Raw genomic sequence first — 26,751 nt, 5'->3', positions numbered from 1 at the left:
TGTAGTGTGCCCACACAGAGATGCAGTGGTAGTAGTAGTTGTAGTGCTGCGACTGGCCAGATGTTTACAATGCCCACGCCCACCTAAAAAGAAACCCAATGCTGACCAGCACAGGCCCTTTATCTATCCACCTGTCAGCATTTGGGGACCTGGCGTGGGCACGGCACACCCCCCCAAAGTAGCACAGCCCACAGAGTAATAGACTTAGCGGCAGTGGCGGGTATACGTTCTAAAATGCAGTGTAAATATGTAAATACTGTATGTAAATAAACATGTAAATAAATTTTTCTTTAAAAACCCCATGTTAAAATCAAGCCTCAAAATTGTGCAAAAGAAAGAAAAAAAGGTGACAAAGGGACGACAAAATGATGAATGCTAAATGAATTGATTTTATTGAAAATGACATGTTACCAGAAATCATGTGTGGGGGGCTTGGTTTACATGGAGAAAGTAATTGGATGATTTTTTGTAATGAAACGAATGAATTATTATCATCTTATGTTCATCTTGATTGTGGTCACTGTTGATGTTGGCTGATGGCAAAAAACCCAAAACCATCAGAATAGCAATGAACTGGCTGCCAACACAATATATTGATTGATAACTGTGCAGGGGGGGAATTGGGTGTGTGTGTGTGTGTGTGGTGCAGGCTCAGTCTGTCTCTTCCTGTTGTGTGTCTGTCTGTCTGTCTGTCTGTCTGTGTGAATGGATGCCTAGCACTGTCTCTGTGTGTGGATGCTTTCTGTGTGTAGTGTGCTGTGTGTCTGTCTACATGTTTTTTTCCTCCCCCCTCCAACTCCCTCCCCCCCATGCCTCCCTCCATCCTTCCCCTCTCATCCTCCCCCCTTCCTCTTCACCACCCTCCATCCTCCCTCCCTTCCAGCCCACAACCACCTCACCTGCCCCCAACCCCGGTCTGGCAGATGATGAGAGTCTGGTCTCTCCCACCGAAGCACGCACGTGAGCACGTGTGCGCACAAATATGTGGCTGACCAACTCTGAGCCGGACCCTCCCCCCTTCAATCCCCTCTACATCCCTCTCCCTCTCCCCCTCCCCTTTCCTCCCCCCTGCCTCCCTGCCTCCCTCCCTCACCCCTCCTAGCTAGCAGCGCACACATACACACGCAAAACACCTGTGATGGCAAACACCACCAGCACACATGCACTCACACTGGTGCCACCACCTCTGCCTTGGGCCTCTGTGTCCTTGAGCAAATATGTGGTGGTGGACCAGAGAAGCATTTCTTTCCAGCAAGGCAAAAGGCATGCACTCACTGCGCACACACACACACACACACAGGTGAAAAGACGAGAAGAGGCAACTTCTAGAACCAGCAGCAGCAGGTGAGTGTCGTGTAATTGTGTTGCTTCCCAAGGCCACTGCCCATGCTCAATGCTCAGTCTGCTGAAACTAAAGAACTAGCTACTATCATCCTTCCTCACACGCAGCTCAGCTCAGCTCAGCTGCACAGCACACTGACTAACTAGACACTACAGCTGGTGGTAGAAAAAACAGAAGTCTAGATTCTAGAAGATGTCCTGGTGGATTTCAAACTTTCAAATCTGTGCTAGGATTGCCTCGCCTCCAATCTGTGGTCTTCCAGCTGTTGCTGAACTACAGCAGCCTCTGAGCGAGGGCCTCTTGCAAGGGGGGCTTGGCAGCAGGCCTGGGCCAATGCCCTCTGGACGGGGAGGCTGGCTGGGAGTGCCAGGATGCCGAAGGAAGCAGCCGCTCGGAGAGGCCAAGCGCCACTCCCTGGGGGAGCCGGGCGAAGAAGCGTGCTGGAGACGGCCCTCCTCGGCGTCGGCATCCAGGTGGCAGCCCAGCCCCAGGGGGGTGAGCAGCAGGTGGGCCGCTGCTGGGCTGCTCTCTTGCCTGCCGACGCCCCTGCCAGGGAAGGAAAAACAAGCCGCCTCCTCCCGGCAGAGGCTTCTTCAGACCCCGGCAGCTGCAGCAGCAGAGCATTCGCCCAGAGTGGCAGCGCCCGTCTCGGGGTGGGGCCCCGCGGGTCCGGCCAGTCACCCCTGTGGCAGGTAGTTCCACAGCAAGCGGCCGGCATCTCTGGGCGAGATGGCCTCGGAGTTCGAGGGCATCCTGGTGAGTGGAGGGGGGAGTGAAGGGGCTCCTCCGTCCCCCTCTTGCCTGGGCAGCTCTCTGGCCTGCTGCTGCGAGGTGAGCTGCTGGGGTTTCGGCCCAGCACGGGGGCTGGAGGTGGGGGAGCCCTGGCGGAGGGCGGGGGGGCAGGACCTGGCTTGTGTGTGCTCGCAGGGTGGGCTCCCTGCTTGGTCTCCTGAGGCGCTTTGAAGCTGCTGCCCAAGCCGTGGGGGCGCCTCGGGGCTCCTGCATCCCACCCCGCCTGCCATGAGCCCAGGACCCTTCTGCATTGGGGCCCACCTTCTCCAGCCTCCCGTCCTCCTCCAGCACAGCTGCCTGCCTCCTTGGCCTGTGTCCTTTTCAGGCAGAGCAGGGGATGGGTGGATGGTGCCAGGTCCCCAGAAGGAGACTCCAGCCCCCCTGTGGCGGCCCCCTCTCAGTCATGTCTCCTCCCTTAGACCCGGGCAGCGTCTCTGCTGCAGGCCTGTGCTCGGAGCCCCACCAGGCCACTGTACCGGCGGGCCCTGCCCAATGGCCGACCCCGAGGCCCTGGGGCGAGGAGCAAAGAGGGGGCCCTCCACCCCAGCCCCCCCAGCCCGCCTTTTGCTGCAGAAGAACAGCAGCAAGGGCAGGGTGAGAAAGGAAGCCTCCTCCTCCTCCTCCTCCTCCTCCTCCTCGGCCCTTCCTTCCTCTTGCTCCTGCGCAAGGAACGCCACACCCTCCCCACGCATTTCTTGCCTACTTGTGGGCTCACATTCCCCTTGCTCAGAAACCCTTTTTAACCTATATACTACAACAGTCACTTCATATGTTCTCACAGCACTCTTTCTGATTCACGCATTCATGATCTCTCCCTCTCTCCACACACACCCTGTCAAAAATGTTCGGGAGGAATTGAGTCCCGGGGTAGCTCCATCTAGGGGTGAATGGAACCCCGTGGCGAAGGAATGTTTGGGATGCCAAGGGAGCCGGGCCAGTATACCGTGGCAGGATTCGAAAGCAGCCCCTCAGCCCCTCCGACTGGAGGTTGCGCCTTGGCTTCCGGGCAGAGGAGTGTCAGGCAGCACCTCTTTCCTCTGCACCTTGAACTGGCTGGCTGAGCCTCAGGGGGGGCATTCTCCTCATTGCTGAGCCTGTCAGGCTGAGGCGGGTGGGTGGGCTGAAGTGGAGGGAGAGACGGTCCCAAACACGACTGCCCCCTGCTCCCTGCCTGGAGAGGACCCGTCTCACATAGGAGGCTGCCTTATCCTGAGTCAGACCCCTGCTCCATCGAGCTCAGTACACAGACTGGCAGCAGCTGCTCCCGGGTTGCAGGCCGGAGTCTCTCTCAGCCCCTCTATCTTGGAGATGCTGCCAGGGAGGGGACTGGGAACCTTCTGCTCTTCCCAGAGAGGCTCCATCCCTTGAGGGGGAGATCTTCCAGTGCTCAAACATGTAGTTTCCCATTCAAAGGCAAACCAGGGCAGACTCTGCTTAGCAAAGGGGACAATTCATGACTTGCCTAGCGAGCAAGAGGTTGCTGGTTCGAATCCCCACTGGGGTGGGAAACACCAATATCGGGCAGCAGCAGCAGCAGCGATAGAGGAAGATACTGAAAGGCATCACCTCACACTGCACGGGAGGAGGCCACGGTCAACCCCTCCTGTATTCCGCCAAAAGAAAACCCCAGGGCTCTGTGGGCACCAGGGGTCGACCCTGACTCCACGCACACCTTTACCTGACCACAGGCCCAGCTCTCCTTGCTTGAGGCCAAGGCGGGTCCCCTGATCAGGAGCCAACAGCTTGCTAGGAGGTCGAGGAAGGCCAGAGCAAGGAGCGAGCTGATGCCCGGCCGGCCTGCACGCACACAGCCCCTTCCTCAGGGCCCAGCGACACCTGCCCCCTCCCTCCTTGTCCAGTTCGAGCAGCCCCCCAACTGCAGCCTGAATCCAGGCGTGTCCCTTCAGTGGACAAACCGCTGGGTCCCAGGCCCCCTCCAGCTGCACCGCTGCCTCTGCTGCCTGCGGAGGGGAGGGCCGTCCTGGAAAGATCCTGGCCCACCCCTTGGGCGACAGGCGGCTTCGTTTCCACTCCCAAAGAACAACACCCATGTGACGCTGCAGCCCCCAGCCCTGGGTTCAAATCATGGCCCACACGGGCTGCTGGATACTGGCTAGGAGAGAGAGGATGCGACCCAGCTTGCGGCGATGCCAGTCCTGATGCAGCAGCAGCAATGGCTCCCTGCCCGCCTTCTCTCTTCTGCCTGCCTGAGAGCTGTGCTGCCTACAGACTGGCCATTCGTCCGGCAGAGCTGTGTGGTTCTACCTGACGAATGGGCAGCCTGCAGGCGGGAGAGGAGCCACCTGAGCGGCCTCCTTGGTGCCTCCTGGCTCTCCAGGCCAAGTAGCTACTCCCTAGGGGTCGACCTGGGTGGCAACAGAGCCTCCTCCTGCTCCGATGCGGATGCTGCCCTTTCCCCCTGGAGGCCGGAGGGCTGCTGAGTGCCGTTTCCAAGTGTCCCCAGCCAGCGGGCTAATTGGCACCCCGTTGTTGGGCCCTCCCGTCTCAAGGCGCCTCTTCCCCGCTGGGAATCCCCTCAGGCCCAGCCAAGAGGCGGAAGGGAGGAAGGGAGGAGAGAGGCGGCCCTCAGCCCGGCCAGGGGCTTGCTGCTTCTTGCGCTGGGATGGCCTCCGGGCTTAGCGGCAGGCCAGCAAAGGCCCAGAGCCTTCGAGGGTGGCGGAGGCAGCAAGTGGCCCCCCGAGAGCCTTGCCTGCTGGCCGAAAGCCTTGGTTGGGGCTGAGGAGGGCTCTAGCGAGAAGCACCCTTGAGACTGACCCCAGCCGAGTCCTGGCATCACCCACACGCTCCCGTCCCAAGACGGCGGCATCCTGTCTGCTCACCTGTGGAGGGGATCGTTACACCCGAAGCCCTCCGGTCCAAAGCACACCCTTGAGGGGAGAAGCCTGGAGCGGGCCCCACCGATGGATCCCCATTGGGCATTGAGGGCCGATTGTGTGGCAAGCGAGATGGAAAGGAATGCAGTGGGAGGAGAGCAGCTCTTGTGGGAGCAAGCATGCACGGTCCCCTTTGCTAAGCAGGGCCTGCCCTGGTTTGCATTTGAGTGGGAGACGGCGTGTGTGAGCATTGCAAGACGTTCCCCTCGGGGGATGATGGGGCCACTCCGGGAAGAACATTTGCCTGCTTGCCTGCAGAAGGTTCCAAGCTGGCAGCAGCTCCAAAGCGGGCGAAGAGCGCCGGCAACCTTGGAGAAGCCGCTGCCAGTCTGGGTAGACAATACTGAGCTAGAGGGACCAAGGGTCTGACTCGGGAGAAGGCAGCTTCCTCTGTTCTTAGAACGACCCCCTCTTGACTCATCTTAATCCGTCATGGATCTTGAGAAACGTTCTCTGGGTGATTGTAAGGAATCCATGTCTCCTTTCCTGTTAGAAACATGCCATTTTGCTTTATTCCGGACGCGCCTCTGTCCGTATGTTTTATATCAAGGACAGCAAATGTCCCAGCTCCCGGGAATGTCAGCATTTCACATGGAAATGAGGGTGCTCCCTGATGAATTCTGGGCAAAAACTCCAAGAGACCCTGGAGAATGTCGACAGACCCCTAACGATGACCCATTCCCTGGGGTCTAACTGAAAAGGAGACAAATCAGTGCCTTCGGGGGCAGCACCGCTCACCAGTGCTTCCAGGGCAGAGACTGGGGATAGTCCCAGCAGCCAGCAACCATTGGCTCTGAGTTTGAGGCATTCTGGAGGCTGTTCTCACGAGCAGCTTAGCCTGGGCCGGGTACATCCGGGCGCTCCCCCCCAGTCTGAGCCTGCTCCTGAGCCTGGCTCTTAGCCAAGGTTAAAGGAGTAGGTGCTCCCTCAACCCGGCTGCCGGGCTCAGCTCCACGGAGCCGAGGGCATACCGAGACAGGCACCTAGAGCACCCGTCTGGCGGGGGAAACCCCCAAGGCAAGGGGACGGTTGCACAGTGCCTTGTAGGATATGCAGAGGCCAGGAGAGCGAGTCCCGGCCTCGGTTTACCTGCCCGGCTCCCAGCAAGCAGCGCAGGTTGTGTGGGTGTGCCCTGCTCACCCCTGCCCACAGTTGAACCCTGCCTCCCCCGCCGCCCGTCCAGTGTGGTCATGTGACTAGCCCCATGGTTTCGTACCCTATAGATGGATTTTCTTTGGCAGGTAAGTGCCCTCATTACTTGGGCTTCCCCCCGAATTCCCACAATGCATTGGCGTCGCAGGGGGATCAAGCAGCACCCCTTCACAGCTCCTGGGAAATGTGTCACATGGGAGGGCGAACAGAGTGTCACGTCCCACATTTCCAGGGTCAGAGAAATCAATGGCCGTCGGATAGTAATTAATTAGCAGGCATAGATCTGGGACTTGACCCTCGATTTCCACCTCTAATTCCGGACTACAGAATGCAGACAGGGAAAGAGCTGTTCCTTTTATCCCTCTCATTTTAGTGCTCACGCTGCAGGGGCTGGCTGGGGTTGCATCGAGCCGATAAGCCGTATCGGATCGATGCATCGGAATTGGGGGTGATGCTGTATTCCATCCAGAAAACTTCTATGTTTTGTTAATTTGAAGTTTGTCCTCGTGGGGATGCTGTTGAGCGTGCGAGGGGTGAAGTCAGGAAGGAGAGGGCAAGGAAGGCGGAGGAGGAAATGGAGTTGGTTTCTGGATTAAGTCTGAATTTAATCTACATACAATTGCTTTGTGTGTATGAGGGGAGCAGCTATAAAACAGGCAGCACTTTCCTTTCGCAAAGATCTGGCTTCTGGGTGGAGAGGAGACATCTGCATCTACCTCTCTAAACCCCTGAGTGCCATCTGGTGGTCGTGTTCGGTTAACAGACCGAGAGGCCTAGAGCCACAGATGCCACGTGAGCCCTTTAATGGGCGGCTGGGCTTTGAGAGGGCTGCGTGTGGCCAGGGTCTGCCCAGGTGAAGGGAACTCCAGTTTGCACCTTGATTTGGAAGAAGCAACCCCATCTTGGGCTGCAGGCCTCTTGGTCCAGAGGTACAGAAGGCTATCCCCAGATGGCGCTCCAGGCAGACACACACAGGGCATTGCAGCATTTGCTCATTGCCCCCTGCAGACGCTGCCTTCAGCCCTACTACGGCCCCCATTTACAGAGAGGTGTGAGGCGCCTGCTTGTCGTCCTGGCCTTCCTCCTCAGAGGAGCGGTCATCAGAGTCTGACTCCACCTCGGCAAAGCAAGCCTTTGCTAGATGGAAGGTGCTGCAACCTCGCGGGACTGTTAGGCTGGCGACTGAACGGCACTCGTAGCTGGCGGGGAAGGAGAGCAGGGCAGGTGGGGCCACCAAGGAGAAAGCCATGTCTCCTTCTGGGGGTCCCCTGTGATTCCCACCACAGAACCCTTCTGCACCTTTCGATTTGTATGAAGTGGGGGCTTTAACCTGAGAGATTCGCGATGGCCAGTCCTGGCTCCCCAGAGGTGTTGCTTTTCAGCTGCTTTCATCTGCTGTTGTTATGATGATGTTCTCCTTGGAAGGATGTTGGTATACTGGCTGGGCTGGGCACAGAGCATCTGCTCCTCCGCCGGCCCACCCGGCCCGCTTCTCCCCCACCCCGCCCAGCCTGCCCGTGGCTTCTGGCTTCTTCTCTCCCCCCCCCACCCCAGGTGCTTTCTGGCTGGCGGGCTGGCTAGAAAGCCGGCTTGCTAATTCCTGGCGGCCAGGCCGGCCTGCCGTCTACTCCCGCTGGCCAAGCAGCCCACCGCCACCTGCTCCCACTGGCCAGCCCGCCAGCAGCCGGCATCCCTCTGTTCTCCCCCATCCCCGCCGCTAATCGGCAGCTGCTCGCAAACTCTCGCAAGAGATGCCACGCATGGGAGATTTGCAACGGGTACGCCTGGGAGAAATAAATAGAGAGATTGGCATTTCGGTATAGCTACCGTTACCAATTGTGGGGACTTGTTTTTTAAGTTCAAAAGTGGGCAGAGATGCATAAACAAACATGGATCATTCTATCCTTTTGCAGGCCTAGATCTCTACTCCAGCGTTCCCTCTAACAGGGATCCCCAGATGTTGTTGACTACAACTCCCATAAGCCTCACACAAAGGCTATTGCAGCTGGGGATGCTGGGAGTTGTAGTCAACAACGTCTGGGGAGGGAACTCTGCTCCAGTCCCATTTCCCTGAGGTCAGGAACGTCTCCCTGCTCTCAAGCACAGAGACGTTTTTGAGACACAGAGCGCATAGCTCTGGGAATGAGGCTCTTCTCCCGCCCCCTTAGCAACCCAACTGGAACGAAATTGTTAACAAGAAGCTGAAGTTCCCAGAGGGCCTCATCAGCGCCATCCAGGAGGGCCACCTGGTGAAGGTTCAGCAGCTGCTGCAAGTGAGCGACGGGATCCTGAGGCAGCTGGATGATGCTGAGGACCGGGCTTGGCGAGAAGCGCTCAACCTGGCCATCCGCACGGGCAGCGAGGAGGTCACCAAGACGCTGCTGCGCTGGGTCAAGTTTGACTTCCGCCAGGTCCACGAGGCCTTGCTGGTTGCCGTGGATACCAACCAGCCGCACATCGTCAAGCTGCTGCTGGACCGGCTGGACCAGGAGAAAAGGCTCAAGATGGACGTCAAGTCCTTCTCGCTGGCCCTCTTTGACAACTCCATCGACAACTCGCGCTTTGCCCCCGGAGTGACGCCCCTCACCTTGGCCTGCGAGAAGGACCTCTACGAAATTGTGGACATGCTGATGAAGAAGGGGCACGCCATCGCGCGGCCGCACAAGGTCTCCTGCACCTGCCTGGAGTGCTCCAACGCCCGCAAGTACGACCTGCTCAAGTTCTCCCTCTCACGCATCAACACCTACAAGGGCATAGCCAGCCGGGCCCACCTCTCCATCGCCAGCGAAGACGCCATGCTGACTGCCTTCAAGCTCAGCCGCGAGCTCAAACGCCTCTCCAAGAAGGAGCCCGAGTTTAAGGTGCGTCTCTGGCAGCGGGGCGGGCCACACTCCTCAGATTCCGCTCTGGGGTACTCCCCGGAGGGTAGATGGGCTGTTGCTGGAGGCAGAGGTTAGGAGGGAGGGAGGGAGGGAGGGCTTCCGGGAGCCCAAGCCTGTGTGTCGCCTGCATTGAAAGAGCCTGATGTGGATGATGATGGGGCTCCTTCCTGGGTCCGCTTAACCAATCAGTCAGACACAAGGACTGGGAATTATTAATTGAGGCTTTATTGCTCTGCAGACAGCAATAGGTAATCCGTAGGCTCACGCTCTCAAACCAATTACAGTTTGCAGATGCCTGATTCATTGTTCATCGGGTGACTACTCCTTCTTTGGTTAGGTCCTGTTTTCTAGCCTGGGAAGCTTAGCTGTGTGAACAAGTTTCAAAGATACAATTAAGAGTACTAGATACTTGGACCACCATACTGTGTCTAGGGTGTCAGTGCCATTTAGATTGTTTGTATAAATGTAAGGTGCTCCTGTAACCAAACTGTAATTGGTTTGAGAGCGTGAGCCTACGGATGACCTATTGCTGTCTGCAGAGCAATAAAGCCTCAATTAATAATTCCCAGTCCTTGTGTCTGACTGATTGGTTAAGCGGACCCAGGAACGAGCTCCATCTACATCAAGCCCACTCCCTGCGCTACGACAATCCCTATTCTGCAGGAAAAAAAGCTGGATTCTGCAACCTGGATGCAAATTGGGCATGCTTTCTTCTCTTTAAAAACATATGAACCTACTCTCTGCAGGAAAGAAGGCGCATGAGGTCGCCTCGCCTGTAAATATGTCTCTCTGTGTGTAGTGTCCTCCCCCACTAATAACCTTTGTGTTCACAGCATGATACAAGCCAACTTCTTTGAGAGGGTGCTAAGAGACCCCACCAACGGGGATATCTTTTTGGCCAATCTGCCCTCTTGTTTCAAGAGGGTGGCTGGCCACCCCAAATGCAGACAACTCCCCTTTGTAATGTAAACAAACATTCCCAGCACACGGCGGCGGCAGGGGGTCCTAGGTGAAAATCAGTTGCTAAAAGAAGCATCCTGAGTTTTACTTGGAACTGCTTGCTTCTCTTTTGCAGAATTCTGCTTCTGCTGACCAGGGAGAGCAACAGGTTACGGAGAGCACTGCAGCCTTGCTTCCCTCCCCTGACCAGTGGAAATCTCATCCAGCCACCCCCCTCTTGCCCGACCAGCTGTTATTCAGACTGGGTCCAGTCTGTGTACCCAGCTACAAGGGAACAGGAGCCCACCAGTGGACCACACGCCCCAGGACTGATGCGCTCTGCAGTCACGCCCCCCCATGCCCCCCACCAGCTCTCTCTGGGTACAGTGTCTGCATGCAGTGGCAAATGCCAGTGCTGTTCCCGGGGAGAATTTCTCCCCAGTATTTGGCAGGCTGGGCATCTAAATTGCAGGCAGAAACGCTCCCTGGTACAATATTTGCCTCCCCAGCAGGGAGCAGAGCGAGTCAGGGGACATTAGAGTGACGCCGGTGAGAGATGCTGCTTTTGGCTGGGGCCAGGCTGAGGGAGGGGCAGAGCTCTCCTGGCGTTGGTGGTGCTTCTGGAGCCCTGAGGCGGCTGCCCCCCTCCTTCTGTGGGGAGATGACTGACTGCTCCCTCCCTGCCTCCCGTCCAGCCAGAGTACCTGGCCCTGGAGCAGCTGTGCCAGGAGTTTGCCTTTGAGCTGCTGGGCATGTGCCGCAACCAGAGCGAGGTGACGGCCATCTTGAACGACGCGGGCGACGACGAAGCAAGCGGCGAAGAGGAGGATCTCGACGGCCTGACCTTCGAGGAGGGGATCCCCAACCTGGCGCGGCTCCGCCTGGCTGTCAACCACAACCAGAAGAGGGTGAGGCAGCCGGAGAACGAACGTGGGGCAGGTGGGAAGGCAGACCTTGCTGCCAGAAGCGGAGGGAGGGAGCCAGGGCAAAGGCAGGCCCCAGCACTGGGTGATTCCATTCCTTCATTCATATCCATCCCATTTATATAGTGCAGGAAACTTCTAAACCAGATTAAAATTGAAAGGAAATATCCAGATTAAATAAACCAAATATCCCATTACATATCAAAGCAGCTAAATATCCTGTTGGGAAGAGCAGCTCTGAGCATGGCCAGAGTGCCTTTCCTCCGCCCCGAGTCCTGGTTCATTCCTTCCCACCCTCTTCGCACGTAGCAAAAGCCTTGCGTGATGCGAGGCCCCCTCCTCCTGCTGCCTTTTGCAGGCGTTTACCTACAGCCGGGGTTCCCAAGCTTGACTCCTCCGGAGACCTTGGAATGCAGCCCCCAGGATCCTCACCCACAGTGGTTGTAGGCTGCTTGGGCTGGGGACGAGGGGAGGGTGGTGGTCCAGCAGCATCTGGGGAGCTGAGCCTGGGAGCCCCGGCCCGCCCTTCTGGGGACGCTGTGGGGTGGATGGAAGCAGCCCTTGGGAGCTCCCTCCTCTGGCCTGCTGCCCGGCGAAGGACCCACAAGGCCTGCCTCTCGCGAAAGGAAGGCGTCCCGGGCCGGCGTCTCCTCCCCGCCCACCTGCTTGCCAGTTCTGACGCTGCTGCGGCTGCTGCTCTTCCCACCTGCCCTCCCTGCTCAGTTTGTGGCGCATCCGATCTGCCAGCAAGTCCTGTCCTCCATCTGGTGCGGAAGCCTGCAGAGCTGGCGGGGGAGCAACAACCTCTGGAAGGTCTTCATCTCCTGCTCCATCTTCCTGACCATGCCCGTCCTGTGCCTCGTCTACTGGGTCGCCCCCAGGTCCAAGGTGAGGGGCCGGGGGGGCGGGGCGCGTGGCTTGCCCTGGGATGGGCAGGGCTCGGCCTCGGCCCGGAGGGAGGAATCCCTGACTCCTGGGGCACAGGGGCGGATCCACAAATCCACTCGCCTGCTTGCCCGCGGCCCGTGCCCCCAGCCGTCTGGTGAGCAGAAGCAGGGCCCCCAGCGCCCCGCAGCTCTTCTCCCCAGAGGTCCCGTCTCCACTGTCCTGTTTAAGAGGGCAAGAAAGAGCCAGCCGCAGAGGGCTCCCCGCTTCCTTCGCCTCCCCCCCCCGTGCAAAGGACAGAAGATCCGCTGCCCTCTGTGTGCCAGGAAGGATCTGGCGGAAGTGAAGGGGTGGCTGGTGGCCACCGATCCTGGCTGGCTCCTAGTGGGCAGCTACGCCTAACAGTGTGGGGGCAGGGGCGGGGGGAGGGCTCTCCAGCTGCTGCTGTTGGACTCCAGCTCCCATCACCCCTGGCTGCAGGGGATGACGGGAGCTCTAGCCCAACGGCGGCGGAGGGCCCCCTCTGAAATACCGGTCGGCCCATCCGCCGGCAGGTTGGCAAAATGCTGAAGATTCCGGTGATCAAGTTCCTGCTGCATTCGGCCTCCTACCTCTGGTTCCTCATCTTCCTGCTGGGGGAGTCGCTGGTCATGGAGCATCAGCAGGAGATCTTCAGGGGGCGGAACACCAGTGTGTGGGAGACCTCGCTCCACATGGTCTGGGTGGCAGGTAAGGGGCGTCACTCTCCGGCCTGGCCGTGAGGGGCGAGGCCGGGTGGGCAGGAGACGAGGGGCCTGGCTGCCTTGGGGATTGCCGCCCGTGGAAACAGTCTGCTGACTTCTCCAAGGCATGTAGAGGAAAGAGCCCCTGGTGGCGCAGTGGTAAAACTGCCGCCCTGTAACCAGAAGGTTGCAAGTTCGATCCTGACCAGGGGCTCAAGGTTGACTCAGCCTTCCATCCTTCCGAGGTCGGTAAAATGAGTACCCAGAATGTTGGGGGGCAATATGCTAAATCATTGTAAACCGCTTAGAGAGCCTCGGCTATAGAGCGGTATATAAATGTAAGTGCTATTGCTATTGCTATGTGAAGAGTGCCACTGGTGGAACATTATAGGAAGCTGCCGTCTACTGAGCCAGACCCTTGGTCCGTCTAGCTCAGTGATCTCTGCCCAGACGGGCAGCGGCTTCTCCAGGGCTGCAGCAGGCAGGAGTCTCTCTCCGCCCTGTCTTGGAGATGCTGCCGCCAGGGAGAGGGGAACTTGGAGCCCAGATGCTCTCCCCAGAGGAGTGGCTCCATGATCCCCTCAGGGGAGTATCTCCCAGGGCTCATCACACATCCCATTCACAATATGCACCCAGGGCGGACCCTGCTCAGTGAAGGGGACCTGTCCTGCTGGCTGCCACCAGACCAGCTCTCCTCTCGGAGGGGAGAGGGCTGCTGCCGGTTCAGTGCCCGCCTGCTGCAGTGCAGAGACCAACTGCACTCCTCCGCAAGCTCCCTCGGGCAGGCCAGAGAGGTTTGGGAGCCGGGTTGGGGCCGGAGCGGCTGGCGGATTCCGAACGTGTGGTGGGACGGGAGTGTGCCGGCCGTCCCTGGATCATGCCAGGGTGATCCATGAGGCCTCGGAGGAGGAGCCTTTTTCAGAGGACAGACCTGGTGGGGAGAGGGAGGGAGGGAGGGGGAGGGAGAGGCCGTGGCTAGCATGTGTGGGGGGAGGAGGAGGAGGACACCGCTGCCTTCTGCCCAGCCAGACCTTGGCCCATCTAGTCCAGGACTGCCTACACCGACCGGCAGCAGCAGCAGCAGCAGCAGCTCTCCAGGGGTTTTGAGCAGGGTGCCTGACGCAGCCCTACCCAGCCATGCGGCCCCCGAGCTCCAGCCAGCCTGAGGCGGGGAAGAGGCGGCGTGTTGTCCCCTGCCGGGGTGGGGGTGGGGGGGGTGGGCGGTGCCGCGGTGGCTTCCTCTCCTCCCGCCCCGCCTCCTGCAGGCTTCTTCTGGTTCGAGTGCAAGGAGGTCTGGATCGAGGGGCTGCGCAGCTACCTGCTGGACTGGTGGAACTTCCTGGACGTGGTCATCCTCAGCATGTACCTGGCCTCCTTCGTGCTGCGCGTCCTGGTCTTCCTCAAGGGCCAGCTCTACTGCCGGGAGCTCGGCAGCTCTTCTCGGGAGTGCAACTATTTCACCCAAGCGGGTGAGCCGCTCCTCCCCGCGCCCGCGGCTGGGCCTCCTCGGGGGTCGAAGTGGGGCAGAGGCATCCACAGCCCCGCTTCATATCATGGGGTTTCCGTTTTGCACGTGAGCGCCTTTCTTGCTTTCAAATGTTGCCCTGAATCGAAAATTCCGGCTTCGGTTCTTTTGGATCGGAGAGTTTGTAGGATTCCAGCCTGTCTCTGAACTGGTTGTGTGGGAGGAGCAAACCGCTAGGGAGGAGGAGGGAGAAGTGATTGGTAGGGGCTGGGGAGGGCAGCTCCACCCTGCTCAGCTCTCATACCCAGCATCTGACCAAGGCAGGAGGGGAAGTGGCGGCTGCCTCCACCTGGGTGCTTTCCAGACCAACAGCTGCAACAGCAAGCAAAGCCGAGCTTGCCTGGGGGGTGGCCGTCTCCCCACCGCGCCAGTCCCACCCAGCTCTCCTCCCTCCTCCTGGGGGGGTGCCAGCCCAGCTCCCTGACCCCTTTCCCGTTGCTGCGCAGAGCGGGAGGAGTGGCGCACCGAGGACCCCCAGTTCGTGGCCGAGGTGCTCTTTGCGGTCACCAGCATGCTGAGCTTCACCCGCCTGGCCTACATCTTGCCAGCCCACGAGACGCTGGGGACGCTGCAGATCTCCATCGGCAGGATGATTGATGACATGATCCGGTACGGGCACCAGGCTCCGCCCCCTCCCCTTGCTGACGCCGCAGTGCCCTCTGCTCACCCGGAGCGACTCTCCCGTCGCTCCCCGAATCGGAGCCACTGGGCTCTGCCCTCCCTCCGTCCCCCAACCTTGGAACGAAGCGTCTGTAGGATGTAAGGTGTCAGACCAGAAGAAGAGCCCTGCTGCTGGATCAGGCCCAAGGAGGCCCACCGAGCCCAGCCTCCTGTTTCCCACAGTGGCCCACCCGATGCCTCCGAGAAGCCCACAGGCAGGAGATGAAGGCATGCCCTCTCTGCTGCTGCTGCTCCCCTGCAACTGGGGGGTGGCCCTTAGCTTCACCTCCACCCTTCCCTAGTTGGGGCGGGACTGTGGTTAGCCATGCAGCTGTACCTGAAGAATGGCCAGCCTGCAGGCCGCACGGCTCTCAGGTGGGGAGGGAGACAGAGGAGCAACTCGAGCCGCCTCCTTTGGTCCCCCCCCCCCCCGCCTCGTTAGCATCAGCCGCTGCTGGGGAAGGCGCCTCCTCCCCGGCTTCCACGGCTCTCTTGCTGCTCTTTCCGCCCTGCAGGTTCATGTTCATCCTGATGATCATTTTGACGGCCTTCCTCTGCGGGATGAATAACATCTATGTCCACTACCAGGACTCAGCCAAGTTGGGAAGGTATCTTGGGGCCTGCCTGCTTGGTGAGGGAAGGGGGGGCGGTTTCAGTCCAGCCCCGTGGATCCTAAGCAGCAACATGCTTGGCTGGCTCAGGAAGGGGCCCAAGCTGGCAGCCGAGGGGTTTGGTCTGGGCCCAAAGGCGGGGAAGGAGTGCAGGCTGGCCCTGCCTGCTGGGGGTTGTAGTTTTTATCCCCCAGTTCATTAGCAGAGCACTAATGAAGCTACCCACTCCAGTTGCAGAGGAGGTTTTTTGCAGAGTTTAGCTGTTGCAGCTCTTTAGAGAAGACCCGTGGGAATTCTCGTAGAACTAAACACTAAGTAGATTTGTTGGTGAAGTACACTTTGGATAGGAAAGACCTAATCCTAATCTATAGAACGACATAATGAATGGGGAGAAAGAGAGAGAGAGAGAGAGAGAGAGAGAGAGAGAGAGAGAGAGACGTTTCCATCTGCTCTCTAAGAGGAAAGGAAGGAAACCTGACTCTCCACAGGAAATGCCTGGAGAGTCATCGCAGGGGTCATTGTGTAGAGACAGCTAGGGAGCCCCTGACTCTCTCCCTCGAGCCCCAATGCCCCGTGTGGTCATTAGGACAGTTGGTGCAAATGGCCGATGCACTGGAACTCCAACACTGCCACGTGGCCCGTCACTGCCACGTGGCCCACTCTGGTCTCTGGGGAAGAAGAGGAGCTCCTCTGCTGGGTGGACAGGCCCCACCCTCGGCACTGGCTCCCCCATGATCGGGCATCAGCCACAGGAGACGGGGCAGAGCGTGCGTGATTGCAATGCCCAGCGGGTGAGAAGCCACCTGAGGACTTTGTCCTCTGTCTGGAGCCAAGCTCCCTTGCATCCCTGAGCTGCCCCATGACAAATTGTTCTCTGGGCGGCTCACCAGACAACATAAAAAAGGTCCCGTAAACACACATAGAATACAACAAACAAATCACAGCACAAAACAAGATGATGTGGCAAATACAATATAAAACATTTAAATTTATTATTATTTTTTAAAAATCAGTTTTAAAAATCAATTATTGAAAAGCCTGAGTGAACAGAAAGGTCTTCACCGGGTGTCTAAAAAAATGATAAAAGCATAAAAATATAAAATTCACGACCAAAGTGTAAAAGAGTACAATAAAATGAATCACCCTAAAAAAAACAACAAAAGAGCAAACAGATAATATAGAACGTACCAAGTAGAACAGCAGCCGAGTTTAAAATTAAATGGCAATTACAGACAGTCTTTAAACGCTTATTTAAAAGGGAAGGTTTTTACAGTTCTTTTTGTTGTATTCGGAAAGGGATTTCAGTGATCCCAATTGTAACAGAGCAAGTGTGTGTGAGAAGAACCAAGCCCATTAAGGGCATCTCAAGGAGACGGGCCTTTCAGGTCCAAATGCTTGTCAAGGTCTGTTTAGGAGGTTACATACTCGGGTAGAAAGCCTGCGTCCCTGAGCTTTCTGTGTCTTCCGAGTGCGAGAGCAGGGCAAGGAAGGGAGGAAGCGAGTCGAAAGCAGCAAGCAGGTGCAAAGAGGAGGGGGAGACCGGGAGAGAGTCTCTGTCGGCCAGTCAGGGGAATCCAGAGCAGAGAGAGGAACAAGAAGAGTGGTGGTGGGGAGGGGAAGACCCTTGCTGATGGTCTCGATTCCCAGTGCCCCAGTGATCCATAGGATAGAAGGCGGAAAGAGTCAATGCTTCTGGAGCTGTATCTCCAGCACTTGTAAAACCAAGCCAAGAGGGAGACTGATGAAGCGCTTCTGGGTGGGCCCTCCCAAGACAGGGGCCACCACTGAGAAAGCCCTGGCCCTGGTCCCCGCCAACCAAACGGCCAGGCCGAGAGAAGGCCTTGACTGGACAATCTGAGGGCCCTGGCAGGTCCATGGGGGCAAATGCTCCAAGCCTGTCCCCTCCCGCCCCCACCGCCTCTCCCTTTCCTCCTGCAGCTTCAACGAAACCTTCCAGTTCCTCTTCTGGACCATGCTCGGGATGGAGCAGCACGACGTGGTGGACATGCCTGAGTTCTTTGTGTCTGAGCTGGTGGGGAGGGTGCTCTATGGGGTCTTCACCATCGTCATGGTGGTCGTCCTTCTCAACATGCTGATTGCCATGATCACCAACTCCTTCCAGAAGATTGAGGTGATGGGCTGGGCCCAGGGGCACCTGCAGGACTTTTTCTAGGGCCGGGGGCAAAGTCAGCAACCCAGTGCCCCGTCTCGGGGAGCATGTCCCATTGAAGTCAGTGAGAACTGGATCAATCGGGGGGGGGGAGGGGGCAACGGTCCCCTCCTGCCCCCCACCTCCGGACGCCCATGGCTGGGTCTTTGCTGCCTGTCTGTCGGGGCGGGGGTGTGAAACGGCCTGTTGCTGATCAGTCTGTGCAATGCGTTTGGTTCCCCAAGACTAACCGCACTTTCTTCTCCCTGGTCCGCTCTGCAGAACGATGCCGATGTGGAGTGGAAATTTGCACGCTCAAAGCTCTACCTGTCTTACTTCAGGGAAGGCTTGACGCTGCCGGTGCCCTTCAACATCATCCCGACGCCAAAATCCATCTTCTACTTCATCAGGTAATTTATCCCGGGGCGGGGCAGTACCCGAGAGGAGGTTCCCCCTCCCACCGCCGGCCTCCCTTTTGGCCGCCACCAGCTCTTCGGCCAGCTCTTCGGACCCTCCGGCACAGTGGCCAATTTCGAGGCCGCCACACCTCTGCGCTTGTCCTCTGCGTGACCCAGGCCATGCAGAGGTCAATTACGCAGGCGCGGCGGCGTCCAAAATGGCCACTGCACCAGAGGGGGAAGGCCTGAACGGTTTGAAGAGGCAGCCGAATGGCTGGTGGTGGCATAAAGGGAGGTGGTGGGAGGGGGAACCTCCTCGGACCCCCCCCCACCCTGCTGCCTCCAACAACTCCCCCAAAGGAGGTAAGTTTAAAAAAAAAATTCTGTGAATCCCCCCAAACAATCAGTGGGTTTTTAGTCCGGGGTTAGACCAAATGGGATGGTTTGGTTCGACCCGGAATGGTCGAACCGAACAGATTCGACATCGAACACGTTTGACGTCGAACCTGTATCCACACCCCTAGCAAACACAGCCAAGATGCCTCTGCAGGCTGCTTGTTTGGGGGCTGACATTGGGTGGGTGTAGCTGGTGCCTTCAAGTCTGGCTTGCTTGCCTCCCAGAAGCCTTGGATGCTAGAGTGGATGGATCTTTTGCCTGATCAAGCAGAGATTTTCTGACCCATGGGCAAAAGGGGCACCTCCTGGAACGCCTCCTCTTCCCAGCCAAGCTGAGCTCTCCACCCAGGAAGGGCTGCTGGAGCAACAGGGGCCTTGGACAGCTCCACCTGCTTGGAGGCAGCGAGTGCCAAGCAGGTTCTTGGGAGCTGGATAGTGCAGCAGCAGCAGCAGCAGCAGCAGGGGGTTGCTCCAGTGCCTTCCCGGTGCCCCATACAGGCTGCTCGTTCTCAGGGAAAACTCTGTTTCTCTCTCTCTGTTTCCCTGCAGAGGGAAATGGCTCCCCCTTCCCTAGGGAAGGTTCTGCATCTTAAAGGGGCCTCCTTTGATTTGTTTGGCGTTGGCTCAGGTGATGGCTCAGGCAACCTGAACTGGGGGGGGGGGAGGGTCCTAGGTGCATGGGGTCATATGGGGCCTGGGGCCTGTTTTATTCGCATCACGTCTCATCCTTTATTGTTGGGGTGTCCTAGATCTGGGGTCATGGACAAAAGTAAGAAAGATATGGCCCTACCTTTGATTGTCAGGGAGATTCCCATCGTGACACCTCATTCGTGCTCATGGTTGCCCGCAATAACAACAACCACTCAGGTTAGACCTGCTCCCCAAGCCTGTTTTTTGACCTTCAGTGATAAAGGAGATGTCTTCGTTACCCTCAGTTCAAAGCAGGGCAATACTCTTATGAGGACCAGCCACAAAGTCCCAAGCATTGAACAGCAAGCTTTTGAGTCCTTAATCTTAATCAAGCCAGATGATAAGTTAAAGGACAGGGGGTGGCGTGGGGGAGGCAGGGAGAAGGGTGCACATTAAAGGTGCTCCTGCAGTCTGTAGAATCTCAACGTGGAGTTTAGTGGTTTGATGTAAATGGACCATCCGCTGAAAAAATGTGAGACAGTTTCAATACACACAAAGTGATGCTTTGATAAAGGAAGTAAAACCAACAAAAAACAGCTGCTGCCTCGTATTTTGGAAATAGGCTATCTGGAGTTTTAAAAGATTATTATCCTCTCTCTCTCTCTCTCTCTCTCTCTCTCTCTCTCTTTCTCTCGCCACCTTTGGACATCACACCAAACCTCAGACAACCATGACAGAAGTTTGAGCATTTGGGAACTCTGTACCATGGTGTACCATGTTTTTGTACACTGCCCAGAGTCTTTGGAGTGGGCGGTATATCAAGTGTTTCTAATAATTAATTAATTAATTAAAATCTTGGTTCTGTCCAAAAAGCAACCTGAGGTTTCAAATTGCAAACCTGGATTGTCACCCTTGGTTGCTCTTTGGTTTTGCAGGGGATAACTCTGGTTAGAAAGTGGTATCGTAGCTTCCGAAGGCTGCCACTGTTTCTAACCAGAGTGGAGGGTGGCAGCTTCTCCTTCTCTCTGTCTCTGGCTGGCTGCCGCAACTGTCCATCAGACGAAGGAAGCCCGCACAGCCAGTCCCTCACCCCTAGCCTCCAGATCGGATTGCCTGGGAGCACGGCACGGGGGGGGGGGGCATGGGGGCAAACCGCGGTCCCATTTCCCGTTATGCCCGAAGGCGGCCATCCTCTCCCTCGCTCCTCAGAGAGCACTTCCGTCTCGTTCCAGGCCTCCCTGCTGACTCCCTTTTCTCCTTCCGCATCCTGCAGGGGCATCTTCCGTTTCCTGTGCTGTTACAAGCCCAAGCGGCAGCAGAACTATCCCCCACTTCCTACCATTGTAAGTTTCCCCCTCGTGGCTGATCAGGTCTGTGTCATTGGCATTTAACAACCTGGCTGCACTGCATGGACTCTGTCCTTGTTAAGGGCTGGGAAAAGGATGCTTACGAAAAGAGGAACATTCAGTCTCCTAGGAGCCCGGCAGAGGAGAGGAAGAGCCCATCTGCTTCCCCTTCCGTGCTACTCGGGGTGGGAGTGCGGTTGGCTCCTTCTGCTACTACCTGCCTGCTTCTGCTGCCTCTGGGTAACATCTGTGGGGAGTGTGTGCAGGACTGGGGCCAGGGGAGGGTGGCTCAGCAGCTCCTGGGGTCCCATCTGCCCAGCTCTGGGCCTTTATAGGAACGCTGCTTAGGGGCGGAGCCACCATTGGGCCAACGGGTTCAAAGAACCCGGGCTGTACCCAATCAGGGGCCGCGGCTTGTGGCCCCGACATGCCCCCCGCGTCTGATGTCAGCTTGACGGCCGCGTGGCCCCTTCGGGAGCTAAACTAAGGCTGGCGCTGCGTTTGACCCTGCCAGGGAAGAGCTGCTCCTGGCTGCACTGCGAATGGAGCGCCAGCCTAAGTAGCTCCTGAAGGGGCCGCGCAGCGCCTTAAACGCCAACTCCCCAACGGAGCCTCAAGGCCACGCCCCCCGCGTCTGATGTCAGATGTGGGGGGCGGGGTCAGCGAGGCTGCTGCCACACAGAGGCCGCCGGCGGTCAGGCTCCACCAGTGACGCTACCTGTGTCAGAGGGATCACAAGGGCGAGGGCCGGGCTGTTTGGCCCAGGAGCCCTCGTGGTGTGTGAAGGTAGGTGGCTATTTTAATTCGGCTTCTGTTTGAAATCCTGGGTGAGTTGAGTTTTAATGTGTCTGGGTGTGTCTGGAGATGGGGAGACAGGGGGTGTATCCACTGAGTGTGGGGCAGCTATTCCAGTGGTGGTGGGGAATAGAAGAAGTAACATTGACAGGTCAGCAGGCTGTTGTAGAGGAAGGCAAATCGGAAACTTAATTGCTCTTTCCCCTTCTGGCTGTCCTGCCAGCTCTTTGACGTTGGGAAGCAATGCCAACCACCCACGGAGCATCATCTTGCTCCTCTGTAATGCCAGGCCGGTCCAGAATAAACCTGAAACCATCCATGATCTGATTCTGGATGAAGGGGCCGATCTGGCATGTATTACAGAGACTTGGTTGGGGGAGGCTGGTGGCCCAGTCTGGTCCCAGCTTCTCCCTCCGGGGTACTCTTGAGGAGCGGGTGAGGGACCGTGGGTGGGGAGGTGGAGTGGCTGTGGTCTATAAGAACAATATCCCCCTTGCCAGGATCCCCGTCGAAGTGTCTGACCATATTGAATGTGTGTACCTAGCTTTGGGGATCAGGGATAGACTGGGACTCCTGTTGGTGTAACGATTGCCCTGCTGCCCGACAGAGTCCCTCACTGAGCTGACGGACTTGGTCTCAGGCTTGACGTTGGAGTCTCCCAGGCTTGTGGTGCTGGGGGACTTCAATATCCACTTTGAGACCAATTTGTCCGGGTCGACTCAGGAGTTCATAGCGGCCATGACAACTATGGGCCTATCCCAAGTGGTCTCGGGACCAACACATTGCTGGTCACATGCTTGATCTTCCATATCTGAACTTTGCTGTAGTGATTTTAATTGTTAATTGATTTTAATTGTTTTTATGTTGATGCAAACCACCTTGAGCCATTCTTGGAAGGGTGGTATATAAATCAAAATAAACATAGGAAGCTGCCACCTAAGTCTGTGACAAAGGCAGACCTCCACCAGCTTGAATCAAGAGCTTCACTCCACAATGTCTAACAGACCCTCCCTTCACCAGTTCCCTAGATAAAGGGGCCACTTTGCATCTCACCACCCAGAGGGGAGGAAATTAGCATCCTCTTTGAACCACTGACAGGTGTGAGACCCACTGTCGCCTGAGCCCAGCTCACCCCCTCCCTCCTGGCTTTAAAGCTAGAGGACAAAGGCCTGGCCAGTGTTCTCGCCTTTTCATCTGCAAATGGGTGTTCCATGGGAGAAGCTGCAGAGATTAACACTCTCGCAGCCAAGGACCTGCCTACTGATAGAGGAAGGCGAAACTCATTGCTAGTCAGTTAGTAAATGCTTTTTGTATTGTCTTTTGAATTCCAGTATTGTCTACCAAGACTGGCAGCGGCTTCTCCAAGGTTGCAGGCAGGAATCTCTCTCAGCCCTTTCTTGGAGATGCTGCCAGGGAGATGCCAATGCTTCGTGCACTGCTGCGAGGGAACATGCCCTGTACACTCTCTTTGCTGCTGGGAGCAATGTGTGGCATGCAGCTGCACAAGTGTCCGAAGCACCTATTGGACAGTGCCCGAGTCATCTCTTTCTTGCCCCACCTTAAAAAGCAGCACCACCAGCACCTACAGCAATGCCCCACCATTTTTACAAACCTCTTGCTCCTACTCATTAGAAAAGCCCCTGTGTCAGGCAGTACTAAGCGCCCAGACTTGCTCTGAGCCGAGGTTTGCCAGCACTTAGCCCCAGCTTCTGCCTGCGGTGTTGGGGCTCTGACACACCACCTCCCAGCAGGCCTGGGGGCTGGGCCCCATTGTTGGAAATTCTCTGTGGTGAGATAATCCCTTTCTCATTATAGCAGAGTGCACAGAGGCACAACACAGCGGAATTTAGTTAGGCATGCATGTATGCGGAGAGTAAAGGAACTTGGAGCCAATTCATAGTTTCAAATCAATATATGTGGTATTTATTAGAGAACTCCATTCTAGACAGGAAAGTGAGGAGTTAGGATCTCTAATCTAGCTAGCTAGCTGGATGCAGATGGATTCTGCATCTTCTCTGCACACATGGGGCAGGGAGAGGAGCTTGCCATGCTGCAAGGTAGAAGGGCAGGTAGGGAAGAGAGGGAGAGGAAGGAAGTTAATCCCTGAGATTAGCAATCTACATATCCAAAGGGATAGTGTCAGAGCAGTAGAGAAGGGATGACCAATGTCTTGACCCTCTAGCCCTCTGACTCACTAGTCTGTCCTCCACTGTCTGAGACAAGAGACAGCGCAAAGTCCTTTAACTTCCAACACCCGTCACCACCCCTCTCTCATTTGTGAGCTGGGCCCTGCGGCCAGGCACCTGACTTGCTGCTCTTCTGCCCTCCCAGTCGAATCCCTCCGTGGAGGACGGCGGGCTGCGTGAGGAAAGCCGCGTCTCCTACCGGCGCCAGGTGCTGAAGGCTTTAGTGCAGCGGTACATCGACACGGCCAGGCGGGAGTTCGAGGAGAGCAGGAGGAAAGGTGAGCCACGCCTGGGCTGGGAGCGGGGCCCTGCTGAGATCCTGCTGGGGGACTTGGGAACTGGTGGCCGGCTCTCATTCCCAGCCAGGGCTGCCCCCTCGCAGACAAAGACACATCAGTAAGACCTTCTTCAGAACTGCAGTGTTGTGGAGTAAATCCTCCTCATAGGGGACCGCAGGAGAAGACCTGCGTTCAATGGGCTGGTTGCACCTTCACTTCTTCGTGGTCGGATCTATTTTGGGTCTTGCCCGCAAATTTGCCTTGCATGATGTATCTATATTATCCTGTTTAGATGATGACGACGACTCTGTTTTCCACGTAGTTCCTATTGACATCTCTTTTGCTTTCCTTCTGTTACGCTCTTGGATCTGTCAGGCTGCTTTTTGAACCCCCCTTAGATCTCCTCCTGGAGCCCGTGCTGGGGACTCCCTCCCTCCCTCCCTCCTCCCCGGTCGGTCTTCTCCTGGCTCCCGGCTGGTCCAGGCAGGCCCTGGGACGTGACTCCTCTGCCTGCCTTTGGGTGGCAGGAGGGGGCAGCAGCTCCCGGGACGGAATCCCGCTTCAGGGGGAAACATCCCCTGCTGCCCTTAGAAAGTGAGCCTGGCTGGGACAAAGGTTCTCGTCATCCGGCCTTCTGTCTGGCCATGCTGGCTTCCTAGCTGCCGGGGTGTGTGTGTGTGGTTTTTTTTTCATGGGGGAGCCCCCTGCCCCCCAGCTCCATTCTGTACAGCCCCCCCCCCAGTGAGGACTAGGCCTCTGTCCAGAAGGGCACGTGGACCCTCCCCGGACGGACTGCGCAGTCTGAGACGGACACCGTCTAGGCCGGCGGAGGCTGTGAGGGCGGGGCAGGCCGCGAGCCCAGAGGAGGTGGGGGTCCTGCGTGGGTCCCCCAGCAGCGGCAGGGGGCTGGGCTTGAGCCCCTGGGCTTGTCTTTGCCCACAGACCTGGGGAACCGCCTGACCGAGCTGAACAAGTCGGTGCTGCGCCTCCACTCCGAGATGAAGCACCTTCGCCACACCGTGGCCGCCAACGGGGCGGCAGCCAACCCCCTGGACGGGGCCAGCGTGCTGCGCAAGTACATCATGAAGGTGCGCAACAGCTTCCAGAGCTACGACCACGACTCGGGCAGCTCCGGCCAGGGGTCCCCCGTGGAGGCCGTGGTGCACCAGGATGGCCTCACCCCTGAGGGAGACGGGCCGCCGGTCCTGCAGGGGTGCCCCGGAGGCAAGCTGGAGGCGGCGGCGGAGGAGAAGCCGGCCTGTGCTGAGGAAGAGCAGCCAGCGGAAGGGGAGCCTGCGGAAGAGCCGGAGACATGATTTGCTGCCCTCAGAAGGGGAGCGAGACGACCTGTGCTCAGCTGTAGAGTCCAGGGTGGCCATGGCCTTAGGGGCGTAGGCCCAAGCCCCGCTAGTCGTCCTTGTCCCTGTATTTCCGAGGCAGGCTCCTCAAGGGTGGGGGAGGAGGCACACTGCAAGCCCCCTTTGCGGGGAGAGTCCTCAAGCTTCCGACCGACACTTCGCTGGGCCGGATGGGGAGGAAGCCGAACTCTCCGCTAGGGAGGCGGCAGCAGTGGCGGCCAAGTGTTCCTTGATGAGGCCCAGACGCTTAGCCCGCTTCGTGTGAACTGCAGCTTCTCAGGCCTCTGAGCCACTGCGGGGCTTGTTCTGTTCTCACGGGGGAAGTGGCACGGATGGGGCGTCGCTTCATGAGCCGCTTTGCAGAGGCTTCAAAGGACCTGGGCGGCAGCTCACCCCCCCCCCCCCACATCTGGGCCTTCAGTGTTCCCTCTAAATTTTTCCATTTGTGTGCGGAAGGAGTTTTGCTCTGGGCGGCAGTAATATCAAGGCCGTGTGTGCCCCCCATGTGCATTCAGTGTGGGACCTTCCTGATCCAGCCTGAGCGGGAGCCAAAATTAGCTGAGCAGACATTAAAAAAACTTGAGTGTGTGCGCATGTGCGCATGCCTTAGAGGGAACACTGCCCGCCTTCCCCAATTCCACCCCACCACTCAAGAAGTGAGTAAGAGGGCCCCCTCCTTCTCCCATATGTGCCTGTTTGGTCATTGAGCTCTTCAGGGCCTCTCCTCCCCAGAAGTGGGTGGCTGCCTTCTGCAATGGGTGATGTTCCCAAAGAGACATCAAGGGGAGTCCCGGGTAGAGAGCACCACCAACTTCCCCTCCCCTGCCCCCTGGCCAATGCAAACTTTGCTCTATGGCAGGCCTGCTCAACTTGGGCCCCCCAGGTGTTTTTGGACTACAACTCCCACAATCCCCAGCCATAGTGGCCAATAGCCAGGGATTATGGGAGTTGTAGGCCAACATTTGCAGGAGGGCCGAAGTTGAGCAGCCCTGCTCTATGGGAATGGACATCTATTTCTCCATGTCAGCTTCATCAGGAGATGGCATAACTTCTCTAAATGCCTGCCTGGAGGTGGTAATGGGCTGGATAAGGGATAACAAACTGAGACTGAATCCAGATAAGACAGAGGTGCTCATTGTAGGGAGCCATAATGTAGGATTCCTGGCCACCGCCTCCACCTGAGATATCAGATAAAGAGTTGGGTCCAGAAGTACTCCCAAACTGCAAACCTGTTCCTTCTACCCACCTAGAACCATAGCAAGCTGATAAAAAGCAGTGCACTCTATGTGGGGCTGCCTTTGTACGTAATCCGGAAGCTGCAATTGGTGCAGAATGCTGCTGCCAGGTTGGTCTCAGGGTTGTCCCGAAGAAAGCATATCACTCCTGTTTTGAAAGAACTACGCTGGCTGCCAACAGGTTTCCGGGCAAAATACAATGTGCTGGTTATTACCTCAAAAGCCCTTAACAGCTCAGGCCCAAGGTATTTAAGAGAACGCCTTCTTTGTTATTAACCCCACCGCCCACAGAGATCATCCGGAGAGGTCCGTCTGCATTTGCCACCAGCTCGTCTACTCAGGGACGGGCCTTCTCCGTTGCTGCCCCGAGGTTTTGGAATGTGCTTCCTAGTGAAATAAGAGCCTTCCCATCTCTGACAGCTTTTAAAGTCTTTAAGGCTGCATCTGTTCACCCAGGCTTTTAATTAATATTATTTTAATGGTTTTAATGCTGTTTTAAAATATTGTTTTAATTTTTTAAAATTGCTGTAATGTTTTAAACTTTTTGTTTTTGTTTTAACTAATGTTTTACTTTCTGTTTTTATTTTGTAAACTGCCCAGAGATGTAAGTTTTGGGCGGTATAAAAATATGTTAAATAAATAAATCAGTCCTG

At 57.1% G+C, this 26,751-nt stretch overlaps 1 protein-coding gene across 1 annotated transcript; it reads left to right on the top strand.

Annotated features, from left to right (window-relative positions):
* The first annotated feature begins 2,071 nt into the window (after positions 1-2,071).
* LOC128349550 (short transient receptor potential channel 2-like) lies at positions 2,072-26,751 on the top strand. Its single transcript, XM_053306001.1, has 15 exons — positions 2,072-2,098; positions 2,554-2,728; positions 7,909-7,958; positions 8,349-9,041; positions 10,697-10,909; positions 11,648-11,812; positions 12,364-12,538; positions 13,797-14,000; positions 14,503-14,665; positions 15,232-15,324; positions 17,266-17,458; positions 17,759-17,886; positions 20,174-20,243; positions 23,373-23,505; positions 24,448-26,751. The coding sequence occupies exons 1-15, from the start codon at positions 2,072-2,074 to the stop codon at positions 24,819-24,821; spliced, it is 2,856 nt and encodes a 951-aa protein (XP_053161976.1). The 3' UTR covers positions 24,822-26,751.

This window comes from Hemicordylus capensis, chromosome 3, assembly GCF_027244095.1.
Source record: "Hemicordylus capensis ecotype Gifberg chromosome 3, rHemCap1.1.pri, whole genome shotgun sequence".
Lineage (NCBI taxonomy): Eukaryota > Metazoa > Chordata > Lepidosauria > Squamata > Cordylidae > Hemicordylus > Hemicordylus capensis.
Note: the sequence above shows the minus strand (reverse complement) of the source record. Positions and strands in the feature narration are given on the sequence as shown.